Here is a 17,470-nt window from a genome sequence, read left to right on the forward strand (position 1 = left end):
GCACAGGGTGGAGGTGGGGCAGGGCAGGCGTGGGGGGGCCGGGGCGTCAGTACCTCACACTCAGCGGTGCAGGTTCTCGTAGTCAGGGCCATCATCCTCGCTCTCGCGGTCGCTGGCGCCTATGACGGGAGCCGGAGGGAGTGAGACGGGGCTCCCCCAGAACTGGCCCCCCCCCAGGCCCCACCCTCGGGGCTCTCCAGAACCGCCCCCCTGCCCTGACATATGGGGCTGGCCCAGAACCGCTCCAGCCCCCCACCCTCCCGGGCTCCCCAGAACACCCCCGGCCCCACACACAGGGCTTCACCACAGCCCAGCCCCCTTGGGTGCTACTCATACCCCTGGCTTGTTAGGAGGTTCCTGGGGCCCCAGCGAGGAGGGTTAATGGGAGGAAGGGTCCCCCAGGCTTGGGGACCCCCCCACTCATGATAGCGGGGGAGGGGCAGGTACCCCACACACACACACTCACCGTAGTGGGCGTCAGGGCGGCTGGATCCAGGCTCTGGCATGTTGACGTACTCCAGGCTGTCAGCTGTGGGGAGTGACCCGGGGCAGTGAGCACGGGGGGTGCAGGGGGACCCCCTGACTGGGGATGGAGGAACTGCCCCAGGGGACCCCATGCACTGGGCCCTGGGGGGCTCAGTCCCCACTACAATCCCCCCCCCATGGCACTGGGATCCCTACCCGGCCCCCGGGGGACCCTGGGGTGGGGGAGGTTCAGTCTCATCTTTTCCCCCCAACCCCTCTCCCACTCGCCCCCATGGGCCCTTCCCGGGAATCGCCCGCTTCCCCCAGTCAGCCCCAGTTCCAGGATCACCCCTTCCTGAGCTGGGCCAGGCAGAGACAGATGGGGCTGGGGGTCCCACACTCACCCAGCGACTCCCTCTGGGCCTCCGGCATGTTCTCGTACTCATCCCCCATTGCCACTGCCAGAGAGCGAGAGAAAGGGTCAGTGAGGGGGGAGGGCCTCCTTCCAACTTCTCCCCACAGCAGGGACCCTGGGAACCCTCCCCACCCCCAAGGCTTCAATCTGGGACCCACCCAGAGTTGTTCAGGTCACTGCTCTCCCCATAAATTACACCTGGATCCCAATACAGCTGGGTGACTGGGGGCCAGGGACACATCCAAATGGGGCACGAGGGATGGGACAGTGACCAGGGCAAGAAGGGGTCAGGTAGCTGCCCCACCCCCCACAGCGCAATGCCAGGGGGCAGAGGGAGGTTAATGCTGATTGCATGGGACGGTGGAACTGCCCGACACTAGATCCACTCTAAAATGTTCCCGGGGACTGTATGGGCCCAGGCTGGGGGACAGGTACCCAGAGTGGCCCTCTGAGGGGTCTCTGCTCAGGCCCTGTGGGAGACGGGTGGGCTGGGCGGTGGCCCCAATTCACCTGAGGACACGCTGTCCCTGAGCTCTGGCCCTGAGGTGACCAGCTCCGTGGGGGACGTCTCGGTGACGCTGTCAGGAAGCACCTCCCTGTGGGGGGAGGGGAATGGGACGGGTGAGACTGACCAGCCAGAGCATTCACTGAACTCCTGGCTCTGACCCTGCCCCCCCAGCAATGACCCCTGTGACACCCTGACACCCCCATATTCACCACTGTCATGTAGCCATGGTATGTTTGTACAAAGGCTGCCTTGCGACAGGTCATTCTACAAGTCCTGATCTGCTGGACAGGAATATCTCGCTGGATTGGATGCGCTATCGTTGTATGTGAGGTTATGAAGTTTGGCTGTGCGTGTGTTACTGAAACACGTTGTGAGGCTGAGAACACCCACAAGCAGCCTGCCAGGTACCACAACGTTCCTGGCTCACTGAGGCAATGCACAAGCACAAGGATCATCCCAGAAACCCCTCAGAGACAGCACCGCACAATGGGGACTGTCTGAGCCAGGCCACAGCAAAAGAGCTTTCCAGAGAGTGGGGAGAAGATAGAAAAAGGGGAAATGACATCCTGGGGGGACCTCACTCTCCCTGCTACAACACACCTGGAAACACCCGAGGGGCAAGGCCTGACCTGCGGGAAGTGAAGGATCTCTAGCCTGGAAGAAATCCTGGGAAAGCCAAGGCAGCTTGTGCCTTGAGTCTGCCAGCCCGTTTCTCATGCAGGGTGAAGATTCCCTCACTTATCTCCTCCCTAGCTCGTGGCTTACGCTTGTTTGCAGCTTTGCTGAGATAATCTGCTTTGTCCTGTTTGCTGTCCCTGACAATCACGTCACAGCTGCCGTCTGTGGTTAATCCACTGGGTTTTGTCGTCTCTGACCCGGTGTGGAGTTCAGAGCTGGGGGCAGGGAGCCGCGCAGCTCGTCCTCCCACTGAGGCAGGGGGCGGATTGCAGGAGCTTGCGCTGGGCAGGTCTCTGTGCAGCGCAAGAGGGTACAATTTGGGGTTCACTCTCCACAGGGGGTTGCACTTGACGCTGGGCACTCCCCGAGCCGAGCCTTCCCAGGCAGAGCTGAGCTCCACGTCTGGGACTTTCTGCCGCTGGGTCTGGCCCTACCTGCGTGGGCTGGAGGCGGCTGGAGGGCCTGGCTCAGCGGGATAGGGGGGCGAGCCCAGGCGGGTGGAACCGGGGGGCTCAGTGGGACCTCAATATATCAGGTGGCCCCCCAAAAGGGGGGACAACCTGTCACAACTCCCATTCATGACCTTTGACCCCCCAGGCTTGGACCCAGTGCCACGTCCAGCCCTGCCACCTCATGGCCTGTCCCCCCCAGGCCTCCTCAGTCCATCCGCCCCCCAAGCCCGTCTCCCCACCCCCCATCTCCCCATCCCCACCTCTATCTCCCCACCCCCACTCCCCTGCCCATCTTCCCCAAACAACCCATCCCCCCTCTGCACATCTCCCTGCCACCACCCCCCATCTCCCCACCCCATTTCTCTGCCCATCTTCCCCCAACAGCCTGTCTCCCCCCCACAGCCTAACTCCCCCCCATCTCCCTGTCCCTCCCAGCCACCACTCCCCCCCCCCCCCCCCCCAGCTCATACACGTAGCCAGGGATGTAGATCTCGTTGTTATAGTCATTGTCGTCGTCATCCCCACGAGGCCGCTCTGCAACCAAGACACAGGGAGGGGTTAGTATGGGGGGGAACCAGCTGCTCTGCCCCCTTCTCCCCCTTCCCCTCCTGCCGGCTCCTGACCTTCTTCTCACCCCCCCCACCCTGCTGCCCTCACCCTCTGCCCACCACACCCCCCATCACCCCTTGCACCCTCCTGCCCCCAACCCGGCAGCGGTCCTGACACTGGCTCTTGCCCCCCCCCCCGCACTACCTGGGGGGTGTCCAGACTCACCCTCATTTTCATAGCTGGGGACGCTGTCTGGAGGGGGAGGGGAAAGAAAGGTGTCAGTCACCCCCAAAGCCCAGCGATCCCCGTCCTTCATCCTTCCCATATCTCTGCCTGTCACTCCCCCCGCTCCATCCTCCCCATCTGTCCATCACTGCTATCCTGTCTGTCCATCTCCATCTGCCTGTCCCCCGTCCGCCTGTCCCCGTGTCCCCCGTCCGTCCATCATTGCTATCCCATCTGTCTGTTCCCCGTCCACCTGTCCCCGTGTCACCCATCCGTCCGTCTGTCCGTCACTGCTATCCCATCCGTCCGTCCCCATCCGCCTGTCCCTCCATCCGTCCATCTGTCTGTCACTGGTATCCCGCCCGTCCGTTCCCATCCATCTGTCCATCACAGCTATTCCATCTGCCTGTCCCCATCCGTCTGTCCATCACTGCTATCCTGTCTGCCTGTTCCCCCCCGTCCATCCGTCTGTCCATCACTGCTAGCCCGTCTCCCTGTGCCCCCGTCTGCCTGTCCCCCCCTCCGTCCAGCTGTCCATCACCACTATCCTGTCCGTCCGTCCCCTGTCTTCCTGTCCCCCCGCCCGTCTGTCTGTCCATCACTGCTATCCCGTCTGTTCGTCTCCATCTGCCTGTCCCCCTGTCCGCCTGTCTGTCCATCACTGCTATCCAGTCTCCCTGTTCCCCCGTCCGTCTGTCTGTCCATCACTGCTATCCCGTGTGCCCATCCCCCATCTCCCTGTCTGTCTGTCCATCATGACTATTCCATCTGTCCAGCCCCCCAGCCATCTGCCCGTCCAGCCCCCATCCACCTTGCACCCCATCCGTCCACCTGTACCTCGAGCCACCCATCCATCCCCCTTCTGCCCATCCCCCTGTCCATCTGTCTGTCCATCACGACTATCCCACCCATTCCCCCCAGCCATCCGCCCAGCCGTCTGTCCATCCCCGGTCTGTCTTCCTGTATTTCTGTCTCCACGTCCCCATTTCTCTCCCCCTCAACCTCCCCACTCACCATTGTCGGTCTCTGTCCTGCTGAGGGAGACTTGGCGGCTCTGGGGCGCCTGTGGGGATCGCCTGGAAATGGGGAGGCTGGATTAGGAGGGGCAGGCCAGGCCTAAGCCCCCCCAGTCTGCACATGGACACCCCCACCATACCCAACATGTCTTGCCTCAGGCAGAACACACGCCTACCGTGCCCCCCAGATGGAGAGGAATTTTCTGTAAGAGTTTGTGCGTGCCTCAGTTTCCCCAGACACTGCATTGTTCATTAGCGCGTGGGAGGGGCTCTGTGCTCTCTGCAGAGGCCCAGCAATGCAGGTGTGAGGGGCGCCCAGCTGTCTTGGGTTTGGGCCAGGTCCATGGAGCGTGTGTGAAGACAATGGCAAATCCAATCACCGGGACATTGGCTAACGACTCTGCCTGGCGCCCCCCGACACCCGCAGGAAGCCAGCCAGGTGTGCCCCGCCAGTGAGTTCAGACAGGCCAGGTGGGGTTGGTACGTGTTGGCTGGGGGGTGGCTTAGTGTCGCTGCTCCCCCAGGACAGAGCCTGGGAGCGGACAGGGCCCAGAGCGGGAGCCAAAGGGTCTCTGCCGCGTGGCTGGGCCGGGCTGGGCTTTAGCCTGCTTCTCTCTGGGCTACCCGAGGGCTGTGCCCGGCCAGCCCCACAGGAACCCAGCTGTGCCTGCAGCCGCTGCCTGGCCCCGCAGGAGCTGGCGCTGGGGGCGACACGTCTCCCTCGAGCTCCGGCTCAGGGGGACTCGTAGGGCTCACCCTGGAGGAAGAGTGGGACCCCAGGGGTCTGTTCTAAAGCTGGGGGCTGTAGCCTCGGTACTGTGGCTCTGTGTCACACACACATGACCTGACATGCTCTGACACACTTGCACCAACACACACCCTGACTTATCCCTGCTGACACACCACAGCGAGGTGACCGCAGCACCCCATCCCCCCACCAGCTGTGTCTGTGGGGCCTGCTCAGCCCCACCAGCCCCAGAGACCGGGCCTGGGGCGGCCAAGGCCTGCAGGGCGGACTCATGGAGCACTGCGGGAGCCCAGGGGTTCTGGGCAGGGATCGAGGGGAAGCCCTGGGGGGAACTCAGCGATGTACAGGACCTGCTCAGGATGGGGGTGTCCCAGGAGGGCAGGGCAGGAAGGGGGGGTGTGATGCAGTAGGGACTGTCTGTGGTGGGGATGGGAGAACAGGGGGTGACTTTAGGTGAGAGACAGGACCTGAGCCTGTGACCTGAGCTAGGCGGGGGGGAGTGAACACCTCTGCCCTGGAAGCTGGACAAAGGAAGGGGCCGGCTGGAGAGGGCTGGGTCGGTTTGGGGCTGGGTGGTGCAGTGCAGGGCACCCCAAGCTGGGGTCTAAGCTCCCTGAACCCCCAGAAGGACTCAACTGAGGAGTCCTGGTTGCGCCTACAACCTCTGCTGTATCCTTTGTTCCTGTTGTCCAAAAAACCTTCTGTTTTACTGGCTGGCTGTGAGTCCCAGGAAGAGGGGTGCAGAGCCGGACTCCCCCACACTCTGGCACAGGGGGTCACTGGGGTACTCCCAGGATGGACAGGAACTGCTCAGGGTGGGGGTGTCCCAGGGGGGCAGGGCAGGGCAGGAACGGGGGGTCACTGGGGTACTCCCAGGATGGACAGGAACTGCTCAGGGTGGGGGTGTTCTGGGCGGACAGGGCAGGGGGGGTCACTGGGGTACTCACGGGATGGACAGGAACTGCTCAAGGTGGGGGTGTCCTGGGGGGACAGGGCGGGGGGGTTCACTGGGGTACTCCTAGGATGGACAGGAACTGCTCAAGGTGGGGGTGTTCTGGGGGGGCAGGGCAGGAACGGGGGGTCACTGGGGTACTCCTAGGATGGACAGGAACTGCTCAAGGTGGGGATGTTCTGGGGGGGCAGGGCAGGAACAGGGGGGTCACTGGGGTACTCCTAGGATGGACAGGAACTGCTCAGGGTGGGGGTGTCCCAGGGGGGCAGGGCAGGAACGAGGGGTCACTGGGTACTCCCAGGATGGACAGGAACTGCTCAGGGTGGGGGTGTTCTGGGGGGGCAGGGCAGGAACAGGGGGTCACTGGGGTACTCACGGGATGGACAGGAACTGCTCAAGCCGAGGGTGTCCTGGGGGGACAGGGTTGGGGGGGGGTCACTGGGGTACTCACAGGATGGACAGGAACTGCTCAGGGTGGGGGTGTCCTGGGGGGACAGGGCGGCGGGGGTCGCTGGCGTACTCACGGGATGGACAGGAACTGCTCAGGGTGGGGGTGTTCTGGGGGGACAGGGCAGCGGGGGTCACTGGGGTACTCACGGGATGGATAGGAACTGCTCAAGGTGGGGGTGTCCTGGGGGGACAGGGCAGCGGGGGTCACTGGGGTACTAACGGGATGGACAGGAACTGCTCAGGGTGGGAGTGTCCCAGGGGGGCAGGGCAGGGCAGGAACGGGGGGTCACTGGGGTACCCCTAGGATGGACAGGATCTGCTCAAGGTGGGGGTGTCCTGGGGGGCAGGGCAGGAACAGGGGGTCACTGGGGTACTCACGGGATGGACAGGAACTGCTCAAGGTGGGGGTGTCCTGGGGGGACAGGGTGGGGAGGTCACTGGGGTACTCACGGCATGGACAGGAACTGCTCAAGGTGGGGGTGTCCTGGGGGGACAGGGTGGGGGGGTCACTGGGGTACTCACGGGATGGACAGGAACTGCTCAGGGTGGGGGTGTCCTGGGGGGACAGGGTGGGGGGGTCACTGGGGTACTCACGGGATGGACAGGAACTGCTCAGGGTGGGGGTGTCCTGGGGGGACAGGGTGGGGGGGTCACTGGGGTACTCACGGGATGGACAGGAACTGCTCAAGGTGGAGGTGTCCTGGGGGGCAGGGCAGGAACAGGGGGTCACTGGGGTACTCACGGGATGGACAGGAACTGCTCAGCAGGCGCCACCGGTTGCTGTTTGATCTGGTTCCTGGAGGGATCTGAGGAGACAGGAGATTGGCCTGACTGGGGCCAGTGGGGCGGGAAGATGGGGGTTCAGGGTGTGGAGGTGCAGCGGGGCGCATGGCAGGGGATGGGGTAGCAGGGAGCACAGTGTGTGGTGGGGAACAGGGGATGGGGTGCAGGGGATACGAGGGGTCAGAGGAGCACAGGGCGGGGGTGGGGAACAGGGGATGGGGTGCAAGGGATACGAGGGGTCAGAGGGGCACAGTGTGCGGTGGGGAATAGTTGATGGGGTTCAGGGGATACGAGGGGTCACAGGGGTACAGGGTGGGGGTGGGGAACAGGGGATGGGGTGCAGGGGATACGAGAGGTCAGAGGGGCACAGGGCGGGGGTGGGGAACAGGGGATGGGGTGCAGGGGATACGAGGGGTCAGAGGGGTACAGGGCGGGGGTGGGGAACAGGGGATGGGGTGCAGGGGATACGAGGGGTCAGAGGGGCACAGGGCGGGGGTGGGGAACGGGATGGGGTGCAGGGGATACGAGGGGTCAGAGGGGCACAGGGCGGGAGTGGGGAACAGGGGATGGGGTGCAGGGGATACGAGGGGTCACACGGGTACAGGGCAGAGGTGGGGAACAGGGGACGGGGTGCAGGGGATACGAGGGGTCACAGGGCGGGGGTGGAGAATAGGGGACAGGGTTCAGGGTATACGAGGGATCTCAGGGGTACAGGGCGGGGGTGGGAAATAGGGGATGGGGTTCAGGGGATACGAGAGGTCAGAGGGGTACAGGATGGGGTGGAGAATAGGAGATGGGGTGCAGGGGATACAAGGGGTCAGAGGGGTACAGGGCAGGGGTGGGGAATAGGGGATGGGGTGCAGGGGATACGAAGGGTCAGAGGGGTACAGGGCGGGGGTGGGGAAGAGGGGATGGGGGCAGGGGATACGAGGAGTCACAGGGATACGGGGTGGGGGTAGGGAAGAGGGGACAGGGTGCAGGGGATACGAGGGGTCACAGGGGTACAAGGTGGGGGTGGGGAAGAGGGGACAGGGTGCAGGGGATACGAGGGGTCACAAGGGTACAGTGGGGGGGAATAGGAGATGGGATGCAGGGGATACGAGAGGTCGCAGGGGTACAACGTGGGGGTGGGGAAGAGGGGACAGGGTGCAGGGGATATGAGGGGTCACAGGGGTACAGTGGGGGGGAATAGGAGATGGGGTGCAGGGGATACGAGAGGTCGCAGGGGTACAACGTGGGGGTGGGGAAGAGGGGATAGGGTGCAGGGGATATGAGGGGTCACAGGGGTACAGTGGGGGGGAATAGGAGATGGGGTGCAGGGGATACGAGAGGTCGCAGGGGTACAGGATGGGGGTGGGGAAGAGGGGACGGGGTGCAGGGCATACGAGGGGTCACAGGGGTACAGGGTGGGGTGGGGAATAGGGGATGGATTGCGGGGGATACAAAGGATGACAGGGGTACAGGGTGGGGTGCATGGGGGTACTCACAGTTGGCTCGGGTCAGCACCATGAAGCTGTTGGGGGGGACGCAAGGTGGGGGTCTGTGGGCGGCAGAGGAGATGTCATTAGAGCCAGGCAAGGTCCACCCATTCAGTACCTGCCAGATACCCCTAGAGAGCACCCTGCCCCCCCAAACTCTCCCCAAGGGAGCCCCCCCTTAGGCCCATCCCCCATGGCCAGTCCCAGCCATGGCCCCTCTCCCGGGGACCCCGAGCCCCTGCCTGGCGCCCCCTCGCTGTGCGACAGACTGACACGGACTCACTTGTACTCGTAGTCCCCGACCGCCTGGGCTCCGTGGGCTGGTGAGAGAGCAGGGCGCAGCGTTAGGGGTGGGGGCAGGGGGGGTCTGGCCCACTCTGCTCCTATGGGGCATGGGAGAGATTGAGTGGACAACCCACCCCCCCATGGTAGCCCAACACAGGGGAGGGGGCTGGCATGGGTCCAGGGGGGGAGCAGGGTGTATGTTGGGGGGCTCAGGTGGGAGGAAGGGGTAGGGGTGTCCCTGGGGGGGAGCAGGGTGTTTGTGGGGGGGCCCTGGGGGGAGCAGAGCATGTGTGAGAGGGTCCCTCAGAGGGAGCAGGGGTGGGGGGGTGGCAAGGCATGGGGTGGAGGGGAAGGTGCTGGGTCCTCTTGTGCATTGGGATGAATGTCCCGCTGCCCCATGGCTGAAGCTGGGGCAGCCCATGTGCAGCCCCCCAGGCCCAGGCCATGCTGGATGTGGGGGTCGGGGCACTGGACTTACCAGGGGAGCCGGTGTCTCGGCAGCCGATGCAGAGAGCCGTGGCCAGCACGGCCGGGAGAACCAGCACGACGGCCCAGAGCACCCCGGTCAGAGAGACGGCTTCCATCACACCTGGGGGGAGAGGGGGTTAAGGGGGGCCCCGGCCAGCCTCCATCGCACCTTGGGGGGAGAGGGGGTTGGGGGGGGCCCTGGCTAGCTTCCATCACACCTGGGGGGGGAGAGGGGGTTAAGCGGAGCCCTGGCCAGAGAGATGGCCCCCATCACACCTGGGGGGAGAGGGGGTTAAGGGGGGCCCCGGCCAGCCTCCATCACAGCTGGGGGGGAGAGGGGGTTAAGGGGGCCCCGGCCAGCCTCCATCGCACCTTGGGGGGAGAGGGGGTTGGGGGGGCCCCGGCTAGCCTCCATCACAGCTGGAGGGGAGAGGGGGTTAAGGGTGGCCCTGGCTGGCCTCCATCGCACCTGGGGGGGGGAGAGGGGGTTTAGAGGGGCCCCAGCCAGAGAGATGGCCCCCATCGCACCTGGAGGGGGAGAGGGGGTTGGGGGGCACTCCGGCCACAGAGATGGCCTCCATCACACCTGGGAGGGGGAGAGGGATTTAGGGGGGGGCCCAGCCAGAGAGATGGCCCCCATCACACCTGGGGGGGAGAGGGGGTTGGGGGGGTCCCGGCTAGCCTCTATCTCAGCTGGGGGGGAGCGGGAGTTAGGGGGGGCCCCAGCTAGCTTCCATCACACCTGGGGGGGAGAGGGAGTTAAGCGGGGCCCTGGCCAGAGAGATGGCCCCCATCACACCTGGGGGAAGAGGGGGTTAAGGGGGGCCCCGGCCAGCCTCCATTGCACCTTGGGGGGAGAGGGGGTTGGGGAGGCCCTGGCTAGACTCCATCACAGCTGGGGGGGAGAGGAGGTTAAGGGAGGGCCTCAGCCGGCCTTCATCGCACCTGGGGGGGAGAGGGGGGCCCCGGCCAGAGAGATGGCCCCATTGCACCTGGGGGGGGAGAGGGGGGTTGGGGGGCACTCTGGCCACAGAGACGGTCTCCATCGCACCTGGGGAGGGAGAGGGGGTTGGGGGGGCCCAGCCAGAAAGACGGCCTCCATCGCACCTGGGGGGGGAGAGGGGAGCCAGGACTCCTAGAATCTCAGGGTTGGAAGGGACCTCAGGAGATATCGAGTCCAACCCCCTGCTCAAAGCAGGACCAGCCCCAGCTAAATCATCCCAGCCAGGGCTTTGTCAAGCCTGAGCTTAAAAACCTCTAAGGAAGGAGATCCCACCACCTCCCTAGGGAACCCATTCCAGTGCTTCACCACCCTCCTAGTGAAATAGTGTTTCCTGATATCCAACCTAGACCTTCCCCACTGCAACTTGAGACCATTGCTCCTTGTTCTGTCACCTGCCACCACTGAGAACAGTCTAGATCCATCCTCTTTGGAACTCCCTTTAGGTAGTTGAAAGCAGCTATCAAATCCCCCCTCGTTCTTCCCTTCTGCAGACTAAACAATCCCAGTTCCCTCAGCCTCTCCTCATAAGTCACGTGCTCCAGCCCCCTGATCATTTTTGTTGCCCTCCGCTGGACTCTTTCCAATTTCTCCACATCCTTCTTGTAGTGTGGGGCCCCAAACTGGACACGGTACTCCAGATGAGGCCTCACCAATGTCGAATAGAGGGGAATGATCAGGTCCCTCGATCTGCTGGCAATGCCCCTATTTCCTTCTTGGCAACAAGGGCCCACTGCTGACTCCTATCCAGCTTCTCGTCCACTGTAACCCCTAGGTCCTTTTCTGCAGAACTGCTGCCCAGCCACTCGGTCCCTAGTCTGTAACAGTGAATGGGATCTCCCCTGGCTCTGGGACAGGAGTGGGGGCTGGTGTTTAGAGCAAGGGGGCTGGGAGCCAGGACTCCCGGGTTCTCTCTCAGCTCAGGGAGGGGAGTGGGGCTGGTGGGTTAAGCTAGGTGGACAGGCAGGGCTGGGAGCCAAGACTCCTGGGTTCCATCCCTGGCTCGGGGAGGGGAGGGGAGGGCAGTGGGGCCTGGTGGGTTGGAGCAAGGGAGGCTGGGAGCCAGGACTCCTGGGTTCCATCCCTGGCTCGGGGAGAGGAGGGGAGGGCAGTGGGGCTGGTGGGTTAGAGCTAGGTGGACAGGCAGAGCTGGGAGCCAGGACTCCTGGGTTCCATCCCTGGCTCGGGGAGGGGAGGGCAGTGGGGACTGGTGGGTTGGAAGCCAGGACTCCTGGGTTCCATCCCTGGCTCGGGGAGGGGAGGGGAAGGCAGTGGGGACTGGTGGGTTGGAAGCCAGGACTCCTCGGTTCCATCCCTGGCTCGGGGAGGGGAGTGGGGCCTGGTGGGTTAGAGCTAGGTGGACAGGCGGGTTTGGGAGCCAGGACTCCTCGGTTCCATCCCTGGCTCGGGGAGGGGAGGGGAGGGCAGTGGGGCCTGGTGCGTTAAGAGCTAGGTGGACAGGCAGAGCTGGGAGCCAGGATGCCTGGGTTCCATCCCTGGCTCGGGGAGGGGAGGGGAGTGGGGACTGGTGGGTTGGAAGCCAGGACTCCTGGGTTCCATCTCTGGCTCGGGAAGGGGAGGGGAGGGCAGTGGGGACTGGTGGGTTGGAGCAAGGGGGGCTGGGAGCCAGGACGCCTGGGTTCCATCCCTGGCTCGGGGAGGGGAGGGGAGTGGGGCCTGGTGGGTTAGAGCTAGGTGGACAGGCGGGGCTGGGAGCCAGGACACCTGGGTTCCATCCCTGGCTCTGTTGCTGCCTGGCTGTGTGATCTGCACCAGGCCCTCGGCCATTGAGCCTGAACCGGTCATAGCAGAGCCCTCTCTCGCGGGGTCCGTGCAGCGCCCAGTGCGCCGGGTCCCAGGCTGGGCTGATGGTGGGGCCGGATCCCGGCGGTTCCTGGCGGGGCAAGGCTGAATCACCGGGGAGGGGGAGGCCGGATCTGCTGCTGCAGCAGATGTGTGGAGGGAGCGGGGCTGCTGGCTCAGACGCCGCTTGGCTCCATCTCTGCAGCTGCGGTTTCCACCCCAGCGGTGCCCGGCTCTCTCTGCAGCTGCCGCCCCCAGGGAGCCTCAGCTGGGCCTGCACCGAGCTCCCAGCAAAGCAGCCGCAGCGGGGCCCAGCTCACACACAGGCCAGGCCCCTGCACCAGAGACCTCGGTGCACCCCAGGCTCCCGCTGCCCCAGCATGCTGGATGCCTGCACCATCCCCACGCAGCCGGAGTCACACCTCTCATCGTCCCTTATTATGGTAGGACCTACCCAAACTCCCTGGGCTCCTCCCCCACTACCCAGATCAAAGGCCCATGAGTTCAGGTGCTGCCCAGACACAGAGCAAGAGCCAGTCTCAGCCCCGCAGAGCTCGCAGCCCCAACGCACAAAGAGTGAGAAAGGAAACTGACGCTCCATTGGGGGCAGGGACCAGCCCCAAGTCACACACAACAGCTGGGGAGAGAACCCAGGAGGCCTGGCTCCCAGCCCCTCTGCTCTAACCCACCAGCTCCCCCTCCCCTCCCAGAGCAGGGAGAGAACCCAGGAGTCCTGGATCCCAGATCCCAGCCCTCCCCTACCCTAACCACCAGCCCCTACTCCCCTCCCAGAGCCTGGAGAGAACCCAGGAGTTCTGGCTCCCAGCCACGACCCCCATCCTGCGCTGGTCCCAGTCCCCATGCATCAGAGGGGCACAGCCCTGCACAGGGCTGGATGCGCCGACCCCCAGACCCCCATCCAAGGCAGCCCCCGCCAGTGCTGCTCCTGCAAACAGGTCCTGGCTGGGCAGCGTGAGCCCTGGAGCGTGGCCAAGGGGTGACCACAAACAACCGGGTCGGTTACAGGTGGAAACCGGCAGCACTTGGGAACTCACTGGAGAGGAACCAGGGCGGGGGGGAGCTGGAGAACAAGATGGGGGGACCCACATCAAGGTCAGGATTGAGGGGCACCAGCAGGAGTGGGTTGGAGCCCAGGGCTAGCGAGGGCTGTGGGTCGAGGTTGAGGGGCACCGGAGAGGTGGGGGGCAGTGGGGGAACCCAGGAATGACGGGGGCTGTGGGTCAGAGTTGATGGGCAGTGGAGGAGCTCAGAGCTAGCGGGGGCTGTGGGTCGGAGTTGAGGGGCAGTGGAGAGCTGGGGGGGCAGTGGGGGAGATCATGGCTAGCGGGGGCTGTGGGTCGGGGTGCAGGGGCAGTAGAGAGGTGGGGGGGAGCCCAGGGCTAGCGAGGGCTGTGGGTTGGGGTTGAGGGGCAGTAGAGAGGTTGGGAGGAGCCCAGGGCTAATGGGGGCTGTGGGTCGGGGTAAAGGGGCACCGGAGAGGTGGGGGGCAGTGGGGGAACCCAGGACTGACGGAGGCTGTGGGTCGGGGTTGAGGTGCAGTAGAGAGGTGGGGGGGAGATCAGGGCTAGCGAGGGCTGTGGGTTGGGGTTGAGGGGCAGTGGAGATGGGGGGATCAGCAGGGTCGCCCAAGGCTAGCGAGGGCTGTGGTTCGAGGTTGAGGGGCATTAGAGAGGTTGGGAGGAGCCCAGGGCTAATGGGGGCTGTGGGTCGGGGTTGAGGGGTACTGGAGAGGTGGGGGGCAGTGGGGGAACCCAGGACTGACGGGGGCTGTGGGTTGGAGTTGAGGGGCAGTAGAGAGGTGGAGGGGAGCCCAGGGCTAGCGAGGGCTGTGGGTCAGGGTTGAGGGGCACCAGAGAGGTGGGGGGCAGTGGGGGAACCCAGGACTGACGGGGGCTGTGGGTCGGGGTTGAGGGGCAGTAGAGAGGTGGGGGGGAGCCCAGGGCTAGTGAGGGCTGTGGGTTGGGGTTGAGGGGCAGTGGAGATGGGGGGGTCAGCAGGGTCGCCCAGGGCTAGCGAGGGCTGTGGGTCAGGGTTGAGGGGCAGTAGAGAGGTGGAGGGGAGCCCAGGGCTAGAGAGGGCTGTGGGTCGGGGTTGAGGGGCAGTGGAGATGGGGAGGTCAGCAGGGTTGCCCAGGGCTAGAGAGGGCTGTGGGTCGGGGTTGAGGGGCACCGGAGAGATGGAGGGCAGTGGGGGAACCCAGGACTGACGGAGGCTGTAGGTCAGAGTTATGAGGCAGTGGAGAGCTGGGGGGGCAGCGGGGAGATCAGGGCTAGCGGGGGCTGTGGGTCGGGGTTGAGGGGCAGTAGAGAGGTGGGGGGGGAGCCCAGGGCTAGCGAGGGCTGTGGGTCAGGGCTGATGGGCAGCGGAAAGGTGAGGGGCAGTGGGGAAACCCAGGACTGACGGGGGCTGTGGGTCGGAGTTGAGGGGCAGTGGAGAGCTGGGGGGGGCAGTGGGGGAGATCAGGGCTAGCGGGGGCTGTGGGTTGGGGTTGAGGGGCAGTGGAGAGCTGGGGGGGGCAGTGGGGGAGATCAGGGCTAGTGGGGGCTGTGGGTTGGGGTTGAGGGGCAGTGGAGATGGGGGGGTCAGCAGGGTTGCCCAGGGCTAGCGAGGGCTGTGGGTTGGGGTTGAGGGGCAGTGGAGATGGGGGGGTCAGCAGGGTTGCCCAGGGCTAGCGAGGGCTGTGGGTCGGGGTTGAGGGGCAGTGGAGAGCTGGGGGGGGCAGTGGGGAGATCAGGGCTAGCGGGGGCTGTGGGTTGGGGTTGAGGGGCAGTGGAGAGCTGGGGGGGGCAGTGGGGGAGATCAGGGCTAGTGGGGGCTGTGGGTTAGGGTTGAGGGGCAGTGGAGATGGGGGGGGTCAGCAGGGTTGCCCAGGGCTAGCGAGGGCTGTGGGTCGGGGTTGAGGGGCAGTGGAGAGCTGGGGGGGGCAGTGGGGGAGATCAGGGCTAGCGGGGGCTGTGGGTTGGGGTTGAGGGGCAGTGGAGAGCTGGGGGGGGCAGTGGGGGAGATCAGGGCTAGCGGGGGCTGTGGGTTGGGGTTGAGGGGCAGTGGAGAGCTGGGGGGGGGCAGTGGGGGAGATCAGGGCTAGTGGGGGCTGTGGGTTAGGGTTGAGGGGCAGTGGAGATGGGGGGGTCAGCAGGGTTGCCCAGGGCTAGCGAGGGCTGTGGGTCGGGGTTGAGGGGCAGTGGAGAGCTGCTGGAGGCAGTGGGGGAGATCAGGGCTAGCGGGGGCTGTGGGTTGGGGTTGAGGGGCAGTGGAGAGTTGGGGGGGAAGTGAGGGAGATCAGGGCTAGCGAGGGCTGTGGGTTGGGGTTGAGGGGCAGTGGAGATCTGGGGGGGGGTAGTGGGGGAGATCAGGGCTAGCGGGGGCTGTGGGTTGGGGTTGAGGGGCAGTGGAGAGTTGGGGGGGAAGTGAGGGAGATCAGGGCTAGCGAGGGCTGTGGGTTGGGGTTGAGGGGCAGTGGAGAGTTGGGGGGGAAGTGAGGGAGATCAGGGCTAGCGAGGGCTGTGGGTTGGGGTTGAGGGGCAGTGGAGATCTGGGGGGGGTAGTGGGGGAGATCAGGGCTAGCGGGGGCTGTGGGTTGGGGTTGAGGGGCAGTGGAGATCTGGGGGGGCAGTGGGGGAGATCAGGGCTAGCGGGGGCTGTGGGTTGGGGTTGAGGGGCAGTGGAGAGTTGGGGGGGAAAGTGAGGGAGATCAGGGCTAGCAGGGGCTGTGGGTTGGGGTTGAGGGGCAGTAGAGAGGTGTGGGGGAGCCCAGGGCTAGCGAGGGCTGTGGGTCGGGGTTGAGGGGCACCAGAGAGATGGAGGGCAGTGGGGGAACCCAAGACTGACGGAGGCTGTAGGTCAGAGTTATGAGGCAGTGGAGAGCTGGGGGGGCAGCGGGGAGATCAGGGCTAGCGGGGGCTGTGGGTTGGGGTTGAGGGGCAGTGGAGATGGGGGGGAGCCCAGGGCTAGCGAGGGCTGTGGGTCGGGGTTGAGGGGCATCAGAGAGGTGGTGGGGAGCCCAGGGCTAACGGTGAGTCGAGGCTGAGGGCCCCCAGCCCCACGGCGCTGTTGAGTGACTAGCCGGCTCCGCGGGGGCCCTGGCCACATGCTCGCACTGCCTGTCCCCGCCCGAGGGGGGCACTGTGCCTGCGCCAACGCCCCATGGATGGAGCTCGCACTCGAGGCAGCAAAACAGGAAAAGCCGAGATGGTATCGGGGGGCGCGGCACATCCTGGAGACGCTGCCCCCTGGTGCCCAACCCCACCGTGCCCCACGGCGACACCTGCTCCGGGCAGCCCCCCAGGGTCGCCACTGACCCTTTCGTGGCCCCATCTGTGGAACTCCCAGCAGGACCCGGAGGGGAGATGCCTGGTCCAGGCCCCGTCTCTGGCCAGCGCCCAAGGCCCCCACTGAGCCTCACTCCACCTCCATCCCTGCAGGGGTCACAGGCACGAGCCCCGGCTGGGGGGCCACAGCCTCCCGTCTCCGGGAGTGGCTCAGCGGGGCCTGGGGAATAGCGCCGTGGGTCTGGGCTAGGCACTGGAGATTTGGGGGAGCTGAGCGGCCCCTCACTCCCGCTCCCCAGCAGGGGGGGGGGATTCCACAGGCAGGGAGCCAAGCAGAGTCTGGCTCAGCCCCACAGGATGGGCTGGAGACCCCCCAGTCCAGAGCCCTCGTCCGGCCCCCGAGAGGGCCCCAGCCCCGAATCCAGCTCACAGTAGGGTCACCCAGATGGCAGGCTCACGCTGGCAGCTGGGGGCTGGGGGGAGCGTCCGTGCATCTGGCCGGCCCCAGGGGACAGACGCCACATCCGGCTTCCTGTGGCTGCAGCCGGGTGGGGGGGCCAGCACCTACCTGGGCCGTGGCGCGTCCGGTGCTGGCTCCTCCGGCGCTGCCACCCACGCCACGCTGCTCGCGCTCTCCCCCCGGCAGGAAGCTGCGGCGGGCAATGAGCTCCCGGCAGGAAGTCGTAGCGCTGAGAGAGCAGCAGGTGTGTGAGGTTCGGAGGGGGCCTCCCCCACAGGGGCACGAGGGCTCACGCTCTTGTGCAAGGGGGCGAGTGGCTCACGGAGGAGCAGAGCTCACACTCAGGGTGGGGGTGCGGAGTGGGGAGCAAGTGGCCTCCCAGGGGGGAGCAGAGCCCGGAAGCACAGCCAGGAGTCCTGCCCCCCGGGACAGAGAGCAGCAGCAGG

At 65.6% G+C, this 17,470-nt stretch overlaps 1 protein-coding gene and 1 long non-coding RNA gene across 4 annotated transcripts; one reads left to right on the top strand and one right to left on the bottom strand.

Annotated features, from left to right (window-relative positions):
• Nucleotides 1-52: 52 nt before the first annotated feature.
• LAT (linker for activation of T cells) lies at nt 53-17,372 on the bottom strand. 3 transcript variants are annotated; one of them, XM_050955918.1, is made up of 12 exons: nt 17,133-17,372; nt 9,483-9,593; nt 9,003-9,039; nt 8,729-8,781; nt 7,201-7,264; nt 4,307-4,368; nt 3,293-3,319; nt 2,989-3,052; nt 1,391-1,476; nt 870-923; nt 467-529; nt 53-119 (listed from the first exon to the last, which is right to left on the bottom strand). In XM_050955918.1, exons 2-12 carry the CDS (start codon nt 9,586-9,588, stop codon nt 61-63), a joined length of 675 nt encoding a protein of 224 aa, XP_050811875.1. In that variant the 5' UTR covers nt 9,589-9,593; nt 17,133-17,372; the 3' UTR covers nt 53-60. The 3 variants fall into 3 exon arrangements, with proteins under 3 accessions (XP_050811875.1, XP_050811873.1, XP_050811874.1); XM_050955916.1 differs by having other exon boundaries at nt 9,003-9,102; XM_050955917.1 differs by lacking the exon at nt 3,293-3,319 and having other exon boundaries at nt 9,003-9,102.
• On the top strand, nt 13,116-14,999 carry LOC127052335 (uncharacterized). The gene is made up of 3 exons (XR_007774726.1): nt 13,116-13,842; nt 14,095-14,411; nt 14,886-14,999. It is a non-coding gene; the product is annotated as an uncharacterized LOC127052335 (long non-coding RNA).
• Nucleotides 17,373-17,470: the final 98 nt, after the last annotated feature.

This window comes from Gopherus flavomarginatus, chromosome 5 (genome assembly GCF_025201925.1).
Source record: "Gopherus flavomarginatus isolate rGopFla2 chromosome 5, rGopFla2.mat.asm, whole genome shotgun sequence".
Classification (NCBI taxonomy): Eukaryota; Metazoa; Chordata; order Testudines; family Testudinidae; genus Gopherus; species Gopherus flavomarginatus.

Bases quoted from the DNA above. Each gene is read 5' to 3' on its own strand.
- LAT (XM_050955916.1), bottom strand. From the start codon at position 9,588: ATGGAAGCCGTCTCTCTGACCGGGGTGCTCTGGGCCGTCGTGCTGGTT. The intron at 8,782-9,002 runs GTGAGTCCGTGT...TGCCGCCCACAG, and splicing joins GTCGGGGACTACGAGTACAA to ACCCCCACCTTGCGTCCCCC. The intron at 530-869 runs GTGAGTGTGGGA...CACTCCCCACAG, and splicing joins GGCCCAGAGGGAGTCGCTGG to CTGACAGCCTGGAGTACGTC.